Source organism: Schistocerca nitens, chromosome 2, assembly GCF_023898315.1.
Source record: "Schistocerca nitens isolate TAMUIC-IGC-003100 chromosome 2, iqSchNite1.1, whole genome shotgun sequence".
Lineage (NCBI taxonomy): Eukaryota > Metazoa > Arthropoda > Insecta > Orthoptera > Acrididae > Schistocerca > Schistocerca nitens.
Window position 1 is genome coordinate 212,087,098 of NC_064615.1, and position 17,192 is coordinate 212,104,289.

The 17,192-nt window shown below is 37.5% G+C and overlaps 1 protein-coding gene across 1 annotated transcript in view; it reads right to left on the reverse strand.

Moving 5' to 3' along the window:
- Positions 1–17,192, reverse strand: part of LOC126234930 (inter-alpha-trypsin inhibitor heavy chain H4-like) — a 194,105-nt gene that overhangs the window by 19,821 nt on the left and 157,092 nt on the right. The window contains exons 10-13 of the mRNA XM_049943670.1: positions 8,733–8,950; positions 5,994–6,180; positions 4,016–4,097; positions 272–331 (exon numbers count right to left, since the gene is read on the reverse strand). Coding sequence (XP_049799627.1) covers positions 272–331; positions 4,016–4,097; positions 5,994–6,180; positions 8,733–8,950 — 547 coding nt within the window. The remainder of the gene's footprint in view (positions 1–271; positions 332–4,015; positions 4,098–5,993; positions 6,181–8,732; positions 8,951–17,192) is intronic.

A 17,192-nucleotide genomic window follows, 5' to 3' on the forward strand; every position in this document is an offset into this window, starting at 1 on the left:
ACTAATCATATACTTAAAATCACATTCCCCAGATATACTTTCAGTGTAAAACAGGGTGACAGTAGCTTCAATGATCAATAATACCACACAAAGCTATGACAAAAGGTGTGAAAGATCATTCATGTCAAATACCTCACTTCTTAATCTAACAAAAAGTGATGGTTTGTAGTTTCCAAGAACTACCAATAATATGCAAGTATCAGAAACAGATGTCATACTCACACATTAAATGAAACCAATGGTTTTTGTAAATCAGTTCTTTCATACTCACCAAAAGCACTTAACATAAGAGCTGGGGTAGCAAAGTTTGAGGTTCCACTAGATGATGAAACTGGAAACAAAATGAGACATTGATGACATAACAAACAAGAAAGAAAATGCTTTTATTCCTAACTTAGCACAAGATGTTTCCCTTATATCTTATGATTCACAGTTATTTTAATATAATTTAGCAGTATTCCAAAGTAAATGCTAGTCAAAAGAACATGAATGACTATATAATTAATGTAAAATTAACAGGAGGCAGAATGAATGGCCAGTGCTTAGTGTCAGGGAAGAAAGAGTGGTAGGTTGGGGAGGGTAGGAAAGGAGCAGCCAGTTACTCAGACCACAAGTTCCCACCTGTTGGGAGGGTGAGGATAAGAGTGAGGGGAGGCAAAAGATGTAAATGCATGAAAACCTTGGGTCTGAATGACCTGCTCTTGCTCCCCAGCCTTCCCCAGTCTATCCACCTTTTGTCACCAAGGAAAGAACGTAACTGTTATTCATACTGAAGGTGAGCGATGGTCTGGTCTCATTGTAATTTTACATTTTTTGGAAATGAATGTGCCTTCAGTACAACAAATGTGTCAGATAAATTGAAGGCTTCTGCTATAAACAATGAGGATAGAGTTATCACATGCAACAGGGTAAGAGATATGCATTATTCACAGTAACTGATAGTTCCATGATAAAGTGAGAAATGAAAGCTTCAGCTCTAACTTTTGATTCTCACTAATGGGCACTGCCAGGACGTGTGCATATAAATACTGGTAACACAGCTGCCAATAGTAGTAACTAGTAGTAACGTGTGGAATCTTCATGCAGGAAATGCATTTCAGGGATGATTTTTTATGACTGAGGGTAGTATGGATGAATAATAAAGAACCTGAATATGTTCCTGAATACAATGCACTTGAAAAGTTGTTTCTAATCAGGTAAATGTGAATATATATTTAGTTGAGTAAGTGAAAAAATTTATTCTGTGTTCCTTACCATAGTTTGCGTGAATTTACATAACAGGGTGATGGCAGAAATGTTCAGGGCCATCCTTAATATTGTTTACATGCTTTAGTACAGATTAATTACTGAGATTGTTATACTTTATTATTGCAAATAAAGATTAATTACTGAGATTGTTATACTTTATTATTGCAAATATTGATAACACAAGGCTTAATATCAAAAAGTAAAACAAGTCAGAACTTTTAAATTTTTATCTGTGAGAGGTTTCACAGAAATGGTTCATTCATTTGCCCAGCAAGTAAATAGTGGTCAATGCTAAAACCCATGTTCAGTGCACTCAATTTGCAAACATACATCTTGACAGGTCAGGTAACACTGGGAAAATCTATTTTAAGGGATTTGTTTTATGAGTGTAGCGGATTTTAAACATTTTAGGACAATGCCATCACTTTTGAATAATTGCTGCTTGAATGGAAGAATGGCTACAAAACTTGACACTTATGTTGGAGGATTAGTGTTTAAATGCTTGACTGTGAACTCATTTTAGATCTTCCAAAAATCCCTAAATTACTTAAGGAAAATGGTACAATAGTTCCTCTGAAACAGCCATGGCCAATTTCTTATCCTAACCATTCTTGCATTTGTGCTCTGTCTGTAACGTCTTTGTTGTCAATGGGATGATGATGATCTCGGTTTTAAAATTCAAGAAACTTCCTGGATGCTGCACACTTACATTGATGTTTAGCAATCTATTTGGGAGCTAAAATAAGTACCGTATTTACTCGAATCCAAGCTGCACTTTTTTTCCCGTTTTTGAATTCCAAAAAACCGCCTGTGGCTTAGAATCGAGTGCAAAGTAATCAGAAGTTCTGAAAAATGTTGGTAGGTCCCGCCACAACTAACTCCTGCTGTCGAATATATGTAGCGCTACACAGGCATGCTTTGCAGGCACAAAGATGAATACTGGCGCCAAAACCTCTGTGTCAGTAAAAAAAAAAAGGTGGAAGACGAGCTTTTTTTCTCTGCCCCGAGTTTCGACCACTGCATTTTCACACATTATCCAATGAAGGAAATACAAATTTTGTATTGTTCATCTTCGAATGTAGCAGCATTTCAATGTACTACGAAAATCCAACTGGCAAGACTGTTTGGGATGTTTGTCAATATGGGAAACTCTACGTTCTGAATTTTTTCCTACCTGTGAGAAGAGATGGTTGCTAATAGGAACTTTTATGAATTGTGAATCACATGCAGTATTCTCTTCACTGTAAGAATAATACAAATATAAACATTTTGTCATGTATTCTTTCGTGTTTGCAGCTATCTCATTTAAATCCTGTCTGCCTAATAAACTACAAAACTAGAGTGAGACAACAGCAAACACTGAAGAATACACATATCGTGTCATGTTTATATTCGTGTTATTCTTATGCCTGATAGTGATACAGTCAGAAATGAAGCACAGCAATTGACTAGATTTTTAAATCTAAGATGACTAATTTCAGTGCAGAATGTAATGTACTAAAAGAGGCGTCTGTAAAGATTTTCAAACGGAGAAAAATTTTCGCTAAACTGTCGTTCAGAACATCTTCTATCATACACAGAATATTATTTGGTTCTTGTTGATCATTATAAAAGAAAGCAGCAGTGTAAGTGACAACAAATAGCAGTCTCTTGCCATTTTATCGCTAATGAGACGATTCCTCTTCTTTTTTCATTTTTTATTGTAGGCAGCAGTATCGTGCACAAAAGCAAGCCATGGGGTGAGCGGCGACAGGTCGTAAACACTCATTATCAGAAAGCGACAAACAATGCATGGCACAATACACAATACAGTAATACATTTTCAGCTTAGAGTGATGTAAACATCTATAACAAAGAGAACAGCACTTATCAGATCAAAGAAAAATAAGCAATCAATTCAAACCAGACCAAGCACGTGAAAAAGGAAGGCTACCCGTATAAATACGGACGGGGCACCTGACGCATAGCAATGGCTACCTGGTAAAGCTTAACTGCTAAGCTTATGACTAACCAAACTACTGTAGCTGTATCGTCATTCATTCAACCTAAATTATGTCTCATATTATAATGGACCAACTTTGTTTCGATTTGGAGGTGTGGCCTAAAACTTTTCTCTCACCTTGAATTTCGAGTCTCAAAATCTCAGGTGTGGCTTAGATTCAGGAAAATTTTCATTTCCTTGATGAAGAGTCTCATTTTTCAGGTGCAGCTTAGATTCGAATGCAGCTTAGATTCAAGTAAATATGGTAAATTATGTCCAGTTAAACAATATGTAACATATTTTATTGGAAGGTAGAGCTAGATTTTCATGTAGGAGGAACTAGCAGGCGGAAATACTTTGAAATGAGTAGCTTAGTACCAATTTAAAAATTCTGCTTTAATATAAATCCTTTCCAGAATAAATAAAAGAAAACTAAATACTATAATTCAAAAAGTTAACAATAGTTTGGAAAAGAACTGGGAAAATTAGAAAGGATTTTGTGGGTTAGGGAAAATTAATCACATAACCCATAGGATTCATCAAAATGGCCCGAAAAAGTAAGTAAATGTTGAGAAACAACTTGCCAAGAGATGTAACTGTGAAAAGGTAGCCTAATAAATGGTATATGAACAATTTAAAACTTGTGTGTGTGTGTGTGTGTGTGTGTGTGTGTGTGTGTGTGTGTGTGTGTGTGTGAAAGAGAGAGAGAGATAGAGATACCGTTACTTGTCAGCTCTAAAAGAAACTATATTTATTATGTCCTCAACTTGTTCAAACATTACTTACCAGGCTGCACACTTTCTGAGACATTGGATGTCTGATTTGGTTTCACTACTACCAGAGATGTCAGTTTAGTGACGAATGAATACTGCAAGAAACAAAGAAAAAACAATAAATTTTTAACTGGGTGCTAAAATTTTAAGGAACACAATTGCACATCCTCTTTCAGTTTACCTATTTACTCAGTCAGCTTTATGAATGAGAATTGTGATAGGGGTTGACAGAAAATTCACTGGTAGTTATGAGATGAATGAAAGTAGCAGTAAAGAAATATTTATTTATCACTGAAATTTGAATTTTCCGTAAAATATAATTTATCTTTGGAAAAACTAAGGTTTGCCATATATTTTGTGTACATGAAAACAGGCTGTCAGAGTTTTCAAATTAGTGTCTGTAATTCAAATTTCTATAACCATGAAAATGTTGTGAGATTTTCTACATTTCATCCATTTTTAAACTGATGAAGAAGCTAAAACTTAACCTATAAATGTGAAAATTGGACAGTGTCTTCCTTCAAAGAACACTTGGAATGTATGGTATTAATTAGTTTATAATTTTAATACATCAGAACAAAGATGTAGTTATGAAGAAGCATGACAGCAGATTGAATAGTCAGGTAAGTCACAGGTTCATTCTTAATTAGTCCAAAAGAAAAGTGAATGGACAGTAGGTGTATGTTACTGGAATGAGTCATTCAGTTGTTCCCAAGAGAACATACATTTGTATCACCTATTGCCTTATCTGATTTCTTATTTTCCTAAGGTTCTGGCAGAAGATTTCCTGCATTTTGTCATCTCAGCTATACCTTTCCCCTCTCTTCCATATAATTACATGCTGTTTCCTCAGAAACTGCCATCTGTGTCATAAGCCTTCAACTTAAATTTATAACTAACATATTTTCCTTTTGCACCAGATATTAGTTTCATGAAGCCCCTTGCAAGGACCTACAAAATCAGGCCATGAATAATGATTTTTAGTCTTTAACAACAATCAGCAGCATTGAGAAATGAGGGAAATAAAGAACCTTTCCTTATTCTGGCAGTGATGAAAAGGTCAAAAAGAGTGAAAAGGGCTGGAGGGGTTGGGGGGGGGGGGGGGTGAGGTGTCAAGATGCAAACAAGCAAGGTTCATCATAGTTACACAGTCTGTTGTTTAGGTCTTCAGCCAAAATACTGGTTTTGATGCAACTCTCTGCACTACTCTATCCTGTGCAAGCCTCTCCATCTCCTAGCAACTACTGCAACCTATGTCCTTCTGAATCTGCTTATCTTATTTATCTCTTGGTCCCCCTTTACGATTCTTACACTCCACGCTTCCCTCCAGTACTAATTGGTGATCCCTTGATGCCTCAGAATGTGTTCTACCAACAGGTCCCTTCTTCTAGTTAGGTTGTACCATAAATTTCTGTTTTCTCCAATTCTGTTCAGTACATCCTCATTAGTTGTTTGATCTATCTGTCTAATCTTCAGCAGCACCACATATCGGAAGCTTCTATTCTCTTTTTGTCTAAAACTGTTTATCATGCATGTTTCACTTCAATAGATGGCTACACTCACAAATACTTTCAGAAAGGACTTCCTCACACTTAAATACTTGATATTAACAAATTTCTCTTCTTCAGAAACACTTTTCTTGACATTGCCAGTCTACACTTCATATCCTCCCTACTTTGGCCATCATCAGTTATTTTGCTTCCCAAATAGCAAAACTCATCTACTACTCTGTCTCATTTCTTAATCTAATTCTCTCAGCACCACTGATTTAATGTGACTACATTCCATTATCCTTGTTTTGCTTTGCTGACGCTCATCTTGCAGCTTCCTTTCAACACACTGCCCATTCCTCTCAACTGCTCTTCCAAGCTCTTTGCTGCCTCTGGCAGAATTAAAATGTCATCGGCAAACCTTAAAGTTTTTATTTCTTCCCCCTGGACTCCTACTCACCAACCATAAAACTGAACTACTGGACTATCCATAACACACACCTGCAGTGACAGTTTGAGTGCCTTGGCCTTGGCTGCTGCTGTGGCATTGTCCAACTTCTTGTCATCATGGTCTGGTGCCTGCCATGGGTATACAGGTGTCTCATCCAGGGCCCCAGCCACAGCAACCTTCTCAAGCAGCTGTTGCACTGTTAGGAAAGCCCATAGACGTTCCAGAGAAGGGGCATGCCTGTAAAGAAGCATTTATTGCCGTATGTCACATTCCACCATAGTTGAACACAAATGAGAAAATATTTAAAATATCTAATGCAACAAAGTTCCTAGGAATTTAATCTTTAGTCAGAAACTGGGGAAAAAGCAGTTAGCAGCACCCGACTGTACCTGAAATCTATTAGTTTAACCCATGAGGCACATACCATTTACTGCTCTCTGTAACAGCTACATATTCCTATAGCAAAATATGAATATGAAGAATCTAGTGAAATAATAGGCTATACGTTGAAATCCCATCTGTTTCATTAACAGCAAACTACAAAGTTTGGCATGAGTCTGCTGAAAGCACTGACATCAAACTGACAATGAAATCATATAGTATACACTCAAATAACATGTGTTGAGTTTAGAGCAAACAATAAGGTGGAGCAAGAGTCTTCTAGGGATGCTACGGTCAAATGGGTTTCATATTAAAACATAAATTTTACAGATGTGACACTCCGCTGCAGTCAAAGGAGCATCAATTCGGTCATTTGAAAATCCCATTCCTCATATTTCTGATAACTCACTATGTCATGGAACTTATCTATAGCCTTCACTGTACAGTCATTTAAAAAGGGCTATGACTGCCTGTGTCCTAATGCTTGCCTCACAAAGTGCAAAGCATAATCATATTTTCCTGTGCCAAGATGCCATCAGTAGTTGCCTTTCCATCCAATCTGGCTGAAAAGTGACTGTCTAAAGGAGGCTGTTTCACATGATATGGTCCACACAAAGTTTACAATTCAAACACTTCAATAGCACTTCGATGTTGAATCACCTACAGTTTATGGCCAGATTTATAATGATTATTAGAGTGAGAAAAACATAACAGCTGTTTGAAATCCACCTACTTTGTCCAAGTGCTTTGACAGACATCAGTATCAGTAGCATCTCTAATGTTAAAAATTGCAGAAATTAAAAGACCTAAAGGCAGTTCATCAAAATTGTGTCAAATGATGCAGGCAAAAAGCAGAATTGGTAGCTATAATTATAAATAAAAATGTTCCAAAGGCGAATACTCTAAGGGGAAGATGAAATTTTAAGCTTCAGTGGGCTTAAGTAACAATAAAATACTTGCAGTTCTTCATGCTTTCCTGGCGATCTGTTGACATCTTGGATATTCGGGAATCCAGCTGGATGTTCACGTCGTTCTCGCACGATATTTCAACAGTGTGCCTCACTGTTTTCTTCAGGTGCTACCTGGGACTGACAGCGAGGCACGCTGTTGAAATATCGTGCGAGAACGACGCGAACATCTGGCTGGATTCCTGAATATCCAAGATGTCAATAGAATGCTTGCCTAATAAATATTTTGACTGATAATGACTGGAGGTATTCTTGCTGTCCAGAAAGCTAGTGAGATGAAAATTAAATCTGGCATTGTCTTGATCTGGAATCACTTCTCTCACAGTAACAACAGACTGGGGGAATGTGCAACATGAAAATTTGATTCATTGTAAAACTATGTGAACATCGTATTTGTATGTGATATTGTCATCTGTTACTTGTGCTGCCTCAACAGCATTCACAAATGAGTGAATAAACCACGGAAAAAAATCTTTGAAGTGAGGCTTATAAGTAGACTGGCACTGTCCGATTCAGTCCCAGCCATGAGCATTTTCAACTGTTCACGGTGTAATGAATAGTCCACCATTAAACTGAAATACATGTAGCCATTTTCACTTCTGAATCAGAAGTTGCTATGATCATTAACAGAGTAGTGGATTACCTCATTACATAAATAATCAGTGGTAAAACATATAAATAAAGCTCAAAGCAATATGATTAAAACCAGTTAAACAGCCATACAGACTATCAGTTATGACAGCATCTGTACAGTATCTTGACTGAATAGAAGGATAAACTGAATGATGAAACATTTGGGAATTTAATGACTATCTTACAGAGCTGTTCAGATACTTAGTTTTAGGTTCCACGGATAATTTGCATGATAAATTGTAATGATATCGACAACACAGCCACTCTATTAGCAATAAATATCTGGAGTGTTCTGCTCCGAAACTGGTTGTGCTTATAAATAAAGTACTTACAGTGAAGTGGACTTATCTTCATAATGACATATCCAGGTTGTGGCTGCCCTGACTACCAAGTCTGTTACATACTCTGATGAAGTTTCCAAACAGCACTAGATTTTATATGGACTTTAAATGTGTGACAATTTGGTATGTTGCAGCATTTTACATGTTAGTTTCATTACTCTCTTTTCTTTTTTGTGTTTCATCCACATTTTGCAATATTACTCTCTTAATTAGCAAATTATTTTGTCTATGCTTTTCTTTGTGACAGAACCTTACTTCTGAAACTACTCTAATACTGTAATTAATCTGTTACATGTGAAACCAAACCCATTTTAATTAAATAATGAATCATGGGTAATGGTAGTGAAAAACTACTATTTTTTTCTAAATGATGGTCATAATATTGAAACAAAAGGTTTCTAAACATCATTCCACTTGTTTACTTATAATATGGTTGTCAGGAACTTACAAATTATGTAGTCAGTACCTCTTTGATCCTGGTGAATCATCAGGGCGAGGCTCAGGAACTAGCCACAGAGGGCGTAGCTTGTGAAAGTGTGCCTCTCCTGCTGCTCCATCTCCTGAGACAGATACTTCAGTCAACTGTTTTTCATCATTTGCGGAAGACAGGCGCCCTGCCACCACCAATTCTGACCCTCTAAATAATGCAGGGAAGTGATCACGAGTTGTTGAGTTCTCCTCTATCTGTAATGAAATACAAAATAAAGTAATTACAAGAAAATAAAGACCAAGATAGGTAATGAAAAGAGTTTCACAGCATTAATCCACACTAAAAGTATGCTGGATAGTTTTAGCATGCATAATTTTAATGGCTGGCAATTTACCCTCAGAGTTACTGGATCCCAAATAAGAGACATCTTTCCATTTCATCCAATCCTCTAACTCTCCCTTGACCCAGGGTCCTGGATGCCTTTTCCAAACTTTACCCCTTTTCCTAAACCTTCCCCATCCTATTCCTTCATCTCTCTTCCTTTCCCTTCACTCCTTCTGACAGAAGGAGCCACTGACTCTGAAAGCTTGCAAATTTTAATACCTTTCATATATGTGTTCTCCTGTCACTGCCTGGTGAGTAGATCCAATTGCATTATATTTTCAAAATTTGATAATTTTCATAAATATTAATGATGATAGCTAATATACAAGATAAAACAGAGTTCAATGTATTTATTACATGTTCTGCGTCCTAATTTTAACAGTGATTCCAGCACGATTCATTTGTTCATTAATTGTAGAAGCCTGATTGTTAACAACTCACACAAATTCATTCTTCTTTTACTGCTATAGCACATTTCTGTCTCATTAACTGAAAATGAAATTGAGGTACACAGGACAGGTAAGAAAGTGAGCTGATTCTAGGTTGACAAGGGATGTTCTTTGTTAGTGTCCATAAAATTATAATGGAAGATGGGTAGATGACATTATAAAACATGCAGCAGCAACATGGTTGCATGTATTTGAGGAGTGTAATTCCTGTAAAGATCTAAAGAAGTCTTCATAGAGTATTACATCTAAAATGGCTTACAATTGTAGTTTAATGCAATTACTGATAATGTTTAACCTTCACTGTTACAAATATTTGTCTGTTGGCATACAATGGAATTTTCTTAACGTTATGAAAATGAAACAACATACATGTTGGAAGCTCCAACCAGCTATACCATACACAAATGCTAAACATTTATTTTTACAAATACTGATTGATATTCTTGTAACCCCACAAAAAGTATTGATGGACTATGTGGAACAGTTGACAAATTTCATTACATCTGTGTCTGGCAAGGGCCGGCTGATCATGTGAGATCATATAGTTGGCTGATTAATGCCTAAGTGGCCATGAGCAATTGTGGCCACGAGCACACTTATTCTCTGTGAGTCAGCTCATGTTGTATTCTGATCTAATTGATGCTTCCCTGGATGCAACCACTTTATGAACTCTGCCTGATAATGAAGCAGACTATTCTTACTGCTGTGGAAGCTGTTGCCTGTGTATGAGCTTGCTACAGTGAAGTAAAGCTTTGGTGCCAGCAGCCTGATATACTTATTCAGCCAACTAACTACAGTGGTTTCCACCATCTTCTTTCAATAATATCATACTTGTCTTATGCTAGACTGACCTGCATCTTGTTTAACCTGCATGCACAGTGATTTAATTGTGCAAATTCTTTAATTTTCTTATTTCCCAAAGCAATTATTGTATTTTATTATGAACTTATTGATTTTTGTTTCATATTGCAGTGCGCTTTCACAAGTGTTGTAAATAACTGATGGAACAGAAGAGTGAATCACAAAAAATATTGTTTTATAGTTCAAAATGTTGCATTATGTATTACCGTACTTAAAATCACTGTGTGAAATTACCAATCATGGTGACTCACTCAGTTGGGACTGGTATGATTAAATATGCAGATAGCCAAACAGAAGTGGCAGACTCTAAGAAAAATATGATTTATGTTAGAGAGGGTTATAAACTTGTAAAAAGAGAATGACCCAAACACAAATATATTATAAAACATGAAGGTTTGACAAAGTATCACTAAGACTGGAATGGAGAAAGAAATTGATAGTGTCCTTTCAAAATGAATCATACCAGTATTTACCTTACGTGATTTGTGAAAATCACAGGAAATCTATGTTTGCATGTCCTGAAAGCTTATCATGAACAGCCATCGCCCAAATAGAAGTATAGTTTCCTCACCCTTGCAGTGTCACTTGGTATCAATACTAGAGTATGGATGGTACAGTGTATGAATTTTTGGGAACACAAGCAGACTAGAAAAAGAAATACAACACAGTGGTTGTTAATGGTAGATGGTCACCCCATGTACTACACTGGAACAGGGCAGAAGCAGAGCCAAGAGGCCAAATTAAAGTACTACATAGAAACAAATACATACGACAGGAGACACTTATGGAATTTGGGTATCAGTCTTGGCACTTGCACACACAATTAGCCTGGATTATTCCTAGTGCTACAGCTGTCCTCAGATAAAAAAAAACAGAAGCCTGGATAGAACTTATTGCATCAACAACAGAACTGAACTTTAAAGCTATTTAAATGTACATACAATCTATATTTTGGTTGGTCTGATGATAGCTTTGGCCAAAATGCACCATATGGAATAAGCATACTGTGATCTAGACAAAACCTGTCAGTAAGTGCTCAGGATTTACTTCTTGCAGTATCAGACACTGAAAGAAAGTTAGGTATTTTACATTTGTCTAGCATCAACACACACAGCTTTTTGTTATTTGTTTTTGTATATCAGCAAATCATTAGTTGCTAATAATATCTTTACATTAGTGGGCAACCATTCTCCGCACTTTCCTAGACTCTGCAGCAAACAAACTATGGACGATACGATTAATATCATCATCTGTCTCACAATTGCATGGGTATGATTTAGTCAGTTCTAAAGAAGGATGTGTTGTTTAAACCACTGAATCAGTAAGACCACCAAAAGAATAAATAAAAAGTTATTGTTCATAGACTAAGTAATGTACAGCTGGTACTCTCTAAGAAAGCTTAGTGAGATGGCCAATTAGAGTGCCTGAATTGACAGAAATATTAATATGTTGACCAATATTTAATACTTTTAACTGCATGGATAAATGTTTATGTTAAAGCACTACTTCCAGGATGGGAGGTGTGCTGGTCAAAGATCTAATCTGCCTGATGGATTAACAACGAGGGTCACTGTGCTGGCCAGCCTCGGTGTCACTTTTAGGTGGTTTCCCCCACATCTCACTAATTGAATACCAATCTATTTCCAAACACTTAGAAAACTTTTGTCCACTTTCACATTAATAACATTGCATGCAGGCAGCTGGGGTACACATATTCTCCCCCACATGGAAGGGCGGGGGGGTATAATTGAGTGGTGACAGATAGGGCATTCGGCCACCCCTGAAACTAACATAATCATGGATGCAGAACAAAGACATAATAAAAAGAAGAAGGAATATTACATGTTTCTCAGCTGCTAAGAGACAACACAGTGTTTTAAGTGTCTAACATGTCAATAAATAAAATGATTTCAAACTCAATTATACACAACATTTCTTCAGTCTTTAAGTCTGTGTCACTTCTGCATTCATTGATGCTGAAGCCTTAAGCACGGTGGCCAGTGGCATTGTTAGGGTGAGTGGTGATCACAACAAACTTTGACTTTTCATAACTGCCAAATTTTAAGGAGAGCTATAGCTTGTCAATGTGACTGGCTGTTACTTTCTCATGCATTGCTTGCACTCCCTCAGCAAGAATCAGGCCTGGTTTTCAACAGAGCAAATGCAACCGAACTCAAGCAAAGGAAAGTTAACAAACAATTTGCTAGTGTTCAGTACCATTCACTTACAGTGGATGGAATGGAAGAGAACTTATGATAATGAGGATACCCTGTAATGCTGGGGTCGACAGAAGCGTCTGATCCCACGCGTCGGCTTTGGCCCATGACGTATGGGTGTTGTCGTGTGTGACGTCATGAGGGCGCGGAGTTTGGCTTGTGAGTGTGGCGTGGTTGTATATGTCATGGTGTTGTGGTTTGTTGTGCTCTCTGGTGGTATGTTCAGGGTTTTCGTTTGTGTGGTGTAATGGGCTCAGTTTGCTTTTGCTACTATCCAGAATTGTTTGAGTGTCGGCTGTGTTTGTAGTGGAATTCGTTTCAGTGGATTAACGATTTTGTGTTAAGGTTAATTTAGTGTTGTTCGCTGTAGATCGTGTGGTAATTTTAGTAAAATTAATCGGTTGATGTTTTTGTTCAGGAATGGGTATAACAGATAAAATTAACAGTGCGCAGGTCAAGGAAAGTGTTCGATCCCAATGTGTGGCTGTGTATGTTGATATTGGTATCGGGAGATGTTTTTGTGCTATATAAGCCAAGGGAAGTGTTTGATCGTAATTTATGGGCTCGGGAGCCGCTGTTGAGGTATATAGGTCAAGGGAAGTGTCCGATTCCAGATATTGTGTTTTGTGGTATTTGGGGAGTTTTGTAATGTCGGTTTTTTTTCGTCGTTTTGTGTGGTTTTGTATGGGGGTGGGTGTCTAAATTTGTTTATATTTAGTTTGCACCTACCCAAAAACACCCCATTTCCCGCGCTTGTCCCGTTAGTGTCATTAGGCTTTTTGTGGAAAGACTGTGTGTGTGTGTTTGTTTTTCGATGTATTTTCGTCCTCATAATGTGTACGTACCGACTTTATATACGCCATATTGGAATCGTGGTTTATGGTCGTTTCCGCCATATTTGTGACGTCATGGGTCTAAGCAGACGGGCGGGATCGGACGCTTCTCAATATTGTCGAACTATCAACGTACTGACCGTCTGAGGCTGCGTATTGACAGTACTAGAAATATTGATAAGCAGTATTGATGAATCTCAAAATATCCTTAGCATTGTCAATACATACTGAACTTCTGAGTCAAATACTGACAGTTCGACAAGATTCTCTATTCTGAAGCTGACAGTGCTTTTGTCGATAAATATCGAACATGTGCAGGCCCTGGAGCTCTCTTTCGTTAGTTATCTCTGGATGTTAACAATGAAATTATACTTTGAAAAAATCTCTCTAAATCAACGGATGAACAGGAAATGCAAACTAAGGCTGTGTTTGAACATGACTAGAACTGTTTGAACAGTTTGCGTCACAGTTCGGGAAATATCGGGTTCTGTTCGATATCTTGCTTAGCTTTCAATCTATGGACTCTCGCTGGGACTACCAACGACCTGTCTTAACGTTTTTAATGCACTTTGGGTTTTAATTATAAAAATAACTGTGAAACATGGACTGAAATGTCCTCAAGGATGTAGATCATGCGTAATAACAGCAACTAATTAACAAATGAAAAATTGCCGTTAAGATCGTCTCATGATAAATATGACAATCAATTTATTACTACGTTCGTTCGGCATTTGAGTTGTTTAATTTTCCGGATTCTTTCAGCTAAATGTTGCCGTCTTGTTTTCAAACAGATTAAATATGGTGACATTTCTTCCTTTAATTTCAATACATTAACAGGGATTGAACTGTTTATTTGTAAACTACTTTGTAAATCATTACAATCTCACATAAATGAATAAAATATTGTCCTGGATTCAGTCAAGTTATATTCTAGGGAAAAACATTTTCATCCTTTCTTTTACCTTTACTAAATTTTAGCCTACATATTAATACATGTCGGTAATGTATAAGAACCAGCGAATTTGTTCAGACACAACAGGAGTTGTGCAGTAATTGGATGGAATGTCATTTCGTCCAGTGATTCACGAAATTGTCAAATTTTAAACATGGCTATAGCGTAGTGTTGTACCAGTTACTAGTTTCTTAAGGATCCATCACATTCGCGTTGTGTGAGTCAAATGTTACGTGGTTGTTCGAACAAGCTTGATATTATATCGAACGCTCCGGTGTAGCGGGAAATCTCTAGCCTGTTCGAACACGAATATCATTTGCTCAGCCCTAACGCAAATAATATTTTGGCACTTGCAAAGTTCAGGTGCATTAATTTCAGTGTTTGCAGTGACTCAATTATTTCGACCTGTTGACCGTCTTTTTTTCGTTTGATTTAGCAGCATATCTTTGAAAACAAGGCATTCACTAAAAATATCGAACCATTGTAACACTTTAAAGACAGTTAATTTTTGTACTTTTTCACTTGTTGCTGCAATATCTTTGTAGTTTGATTGTATTACATTTGCTGGATGAAATAAATCATTCCACAGTGCGAATAACATATTATCACATGGGGACATGTACTTTCATTTGTTTACAACTAAAATACTAAGATGTTGGAAATTGAGTGACACTTCACTTTTTAACTAGTCACTAAATCCCTCATTAACCTTACAAACTGTTTTACCAACATGACCAGAAGCAATTACATTCATTCTGTTCTTTAGTTCTGCTATTTTTGAAACCAGCAAATGAGAACTCAGACAATTATTACCAGGTTCCCAAATCTGAAATTTTTCATTTTCGCCAACCAGTTTACCACGGAAAGAAATTTTTGTGAGAATTGTTTGAAAAATAAATGGAGGATATCTAAATTTGTATGTATGTATGTATGTATGTATCAGACAGCTTTAAACCAAGTTCCAATCTACTCAACACAGGCTCGGGATGCAATGAAACTGACAATTTGGGAATTTCTCGTCAAGGTATGAACAGTACAAGTGTTTGGTTTCGACTCAATGGCATTAAGCTCTGTCAAACTCTTTCGCAGTACATCACTGAACGAGTTGAAATTATGAGCCCAGCAAGTGTAGTGAATTAAATTTTCTCCCATAATTACCTTCAGTAGTTCAGAACATTATAAAAAATACGGGCAGAATCTGTTTCTATAAGAGCATATTAAGTTGACACTTGGCGCCGAGGCTGATCGAAGCGACCGTAAAAACATTACAGGTGGTGGCTCATGTCGGTACCAACGACGTGTGTCGCTTTGGATCGGAAGAGATTCTCTCTGGTTTCAGGCGGCTAGCGGAAATGGTCAAGACTGCCTGTCTTGCTTGCGAGATTAAGGCGGAGCTCACCATCTGCAGCATCGTCGATACAGCCGACTGTGGTCCTTTGGTGCAGAGCCGAGTGGAGGGTCTGAATCAGAGGCTCAGATGGTTCTGTTACCGTGTAGGCTGCAGATTCCTTGACTTGTGCCATCGGGAGGTGAGCTTCCGGGTTCCGCTTAATAGAAGTCCACTACACACAGGAAGTGGCTACACGGGTAGCGGGGGCTGTGTGGAAGGGACTGGGTAGTTTTTTTTAGGTTAGAGGGTCTCAGGAAACCACAGAAAGGTAGTTGTGGAAACGATCGGTATTGTAGCTGTAAAATGTCGTAGCTGTGTTGCGAAAGAACCAGAGCTCCAATCCGTTGTAGAAAGCACTTAAGCTCAAATAGTTATAGGTACAGAAAGCTGGCTAAAGCCGGAAATAAGTTCAGCCGAAATTTTTTCAAACGATCTAATAGTTTTCAGAAAGGATAGATTAAATACAGTTGGTGGTGGAGTATTTATTGCTATCAGAAGTAGTTTACCTTGTAGTGAAATAGATGTAGATAGTTCCTGCGAAATAGTATGGGTAGAGGTTATACTTGACAATCGGACTAAACTGTTAATTGGATCGTTTTACCGGTCCCCAGACTCAGAAGATATAGTTGTTGAACAGTTCAAAGAAAACCTGGTCTCATTTCAAATACAACTACAGTTGGTGGTGACTTCAATCTACCCTCGATATGCTGGCATAATTATTCATTTAAAGCCGGCGGCAGGCATAAAAATTCATTCGAAATTGTACTGAATGCTTTCTCAGAAAAGCATTTTGGACAATTAGTTCATGAGCCCACTCGAAGCGTAAATGGTTGCGAAAGCATACTTGACCTCTTAGCAACGAATAATCCTGGACAAACAGGGAGTATCGTGACGAATACGGGGATTAGTGACCACAAGGCAGTTGCTGTTAGGCTGAACACCATAACACAACCATCAAAAAGAAACGCAAAGTATATCTATTTAAAAAAGCTGATAAAAATGCTCTTAATGCCTTTTGAAGAGACAGTCTTCACTCCCTCCGACCTGATCACGTAATCGTAGAAAAGGTGTGGAATGACTGACGGCAATTAAGAAGCAATGGTACTGATCCCCGAAGGTACACAAAACGAGTCAGATTGCTGTTTCAGAAGCAACGAAAAAAGCAGACCAAATTCAAAAGAACACTAAATCGACAAGATTGGCGAAGTTTAGCAGATGTTCGAAACAGCGTGTACTTCAATGCGAGATGCTTTTGATAATTTCCACAACGAGACTGCCTCGGAATCTGGTAGAAAACCCAAATAAATTCTGGTCATACATATCATACATAAAGCACACCAGTGGCAAGATGCAATCAATACCTTCACTGCGCGATAACAACGGTGAAGTCACTGATGACAGTGCCACTAAA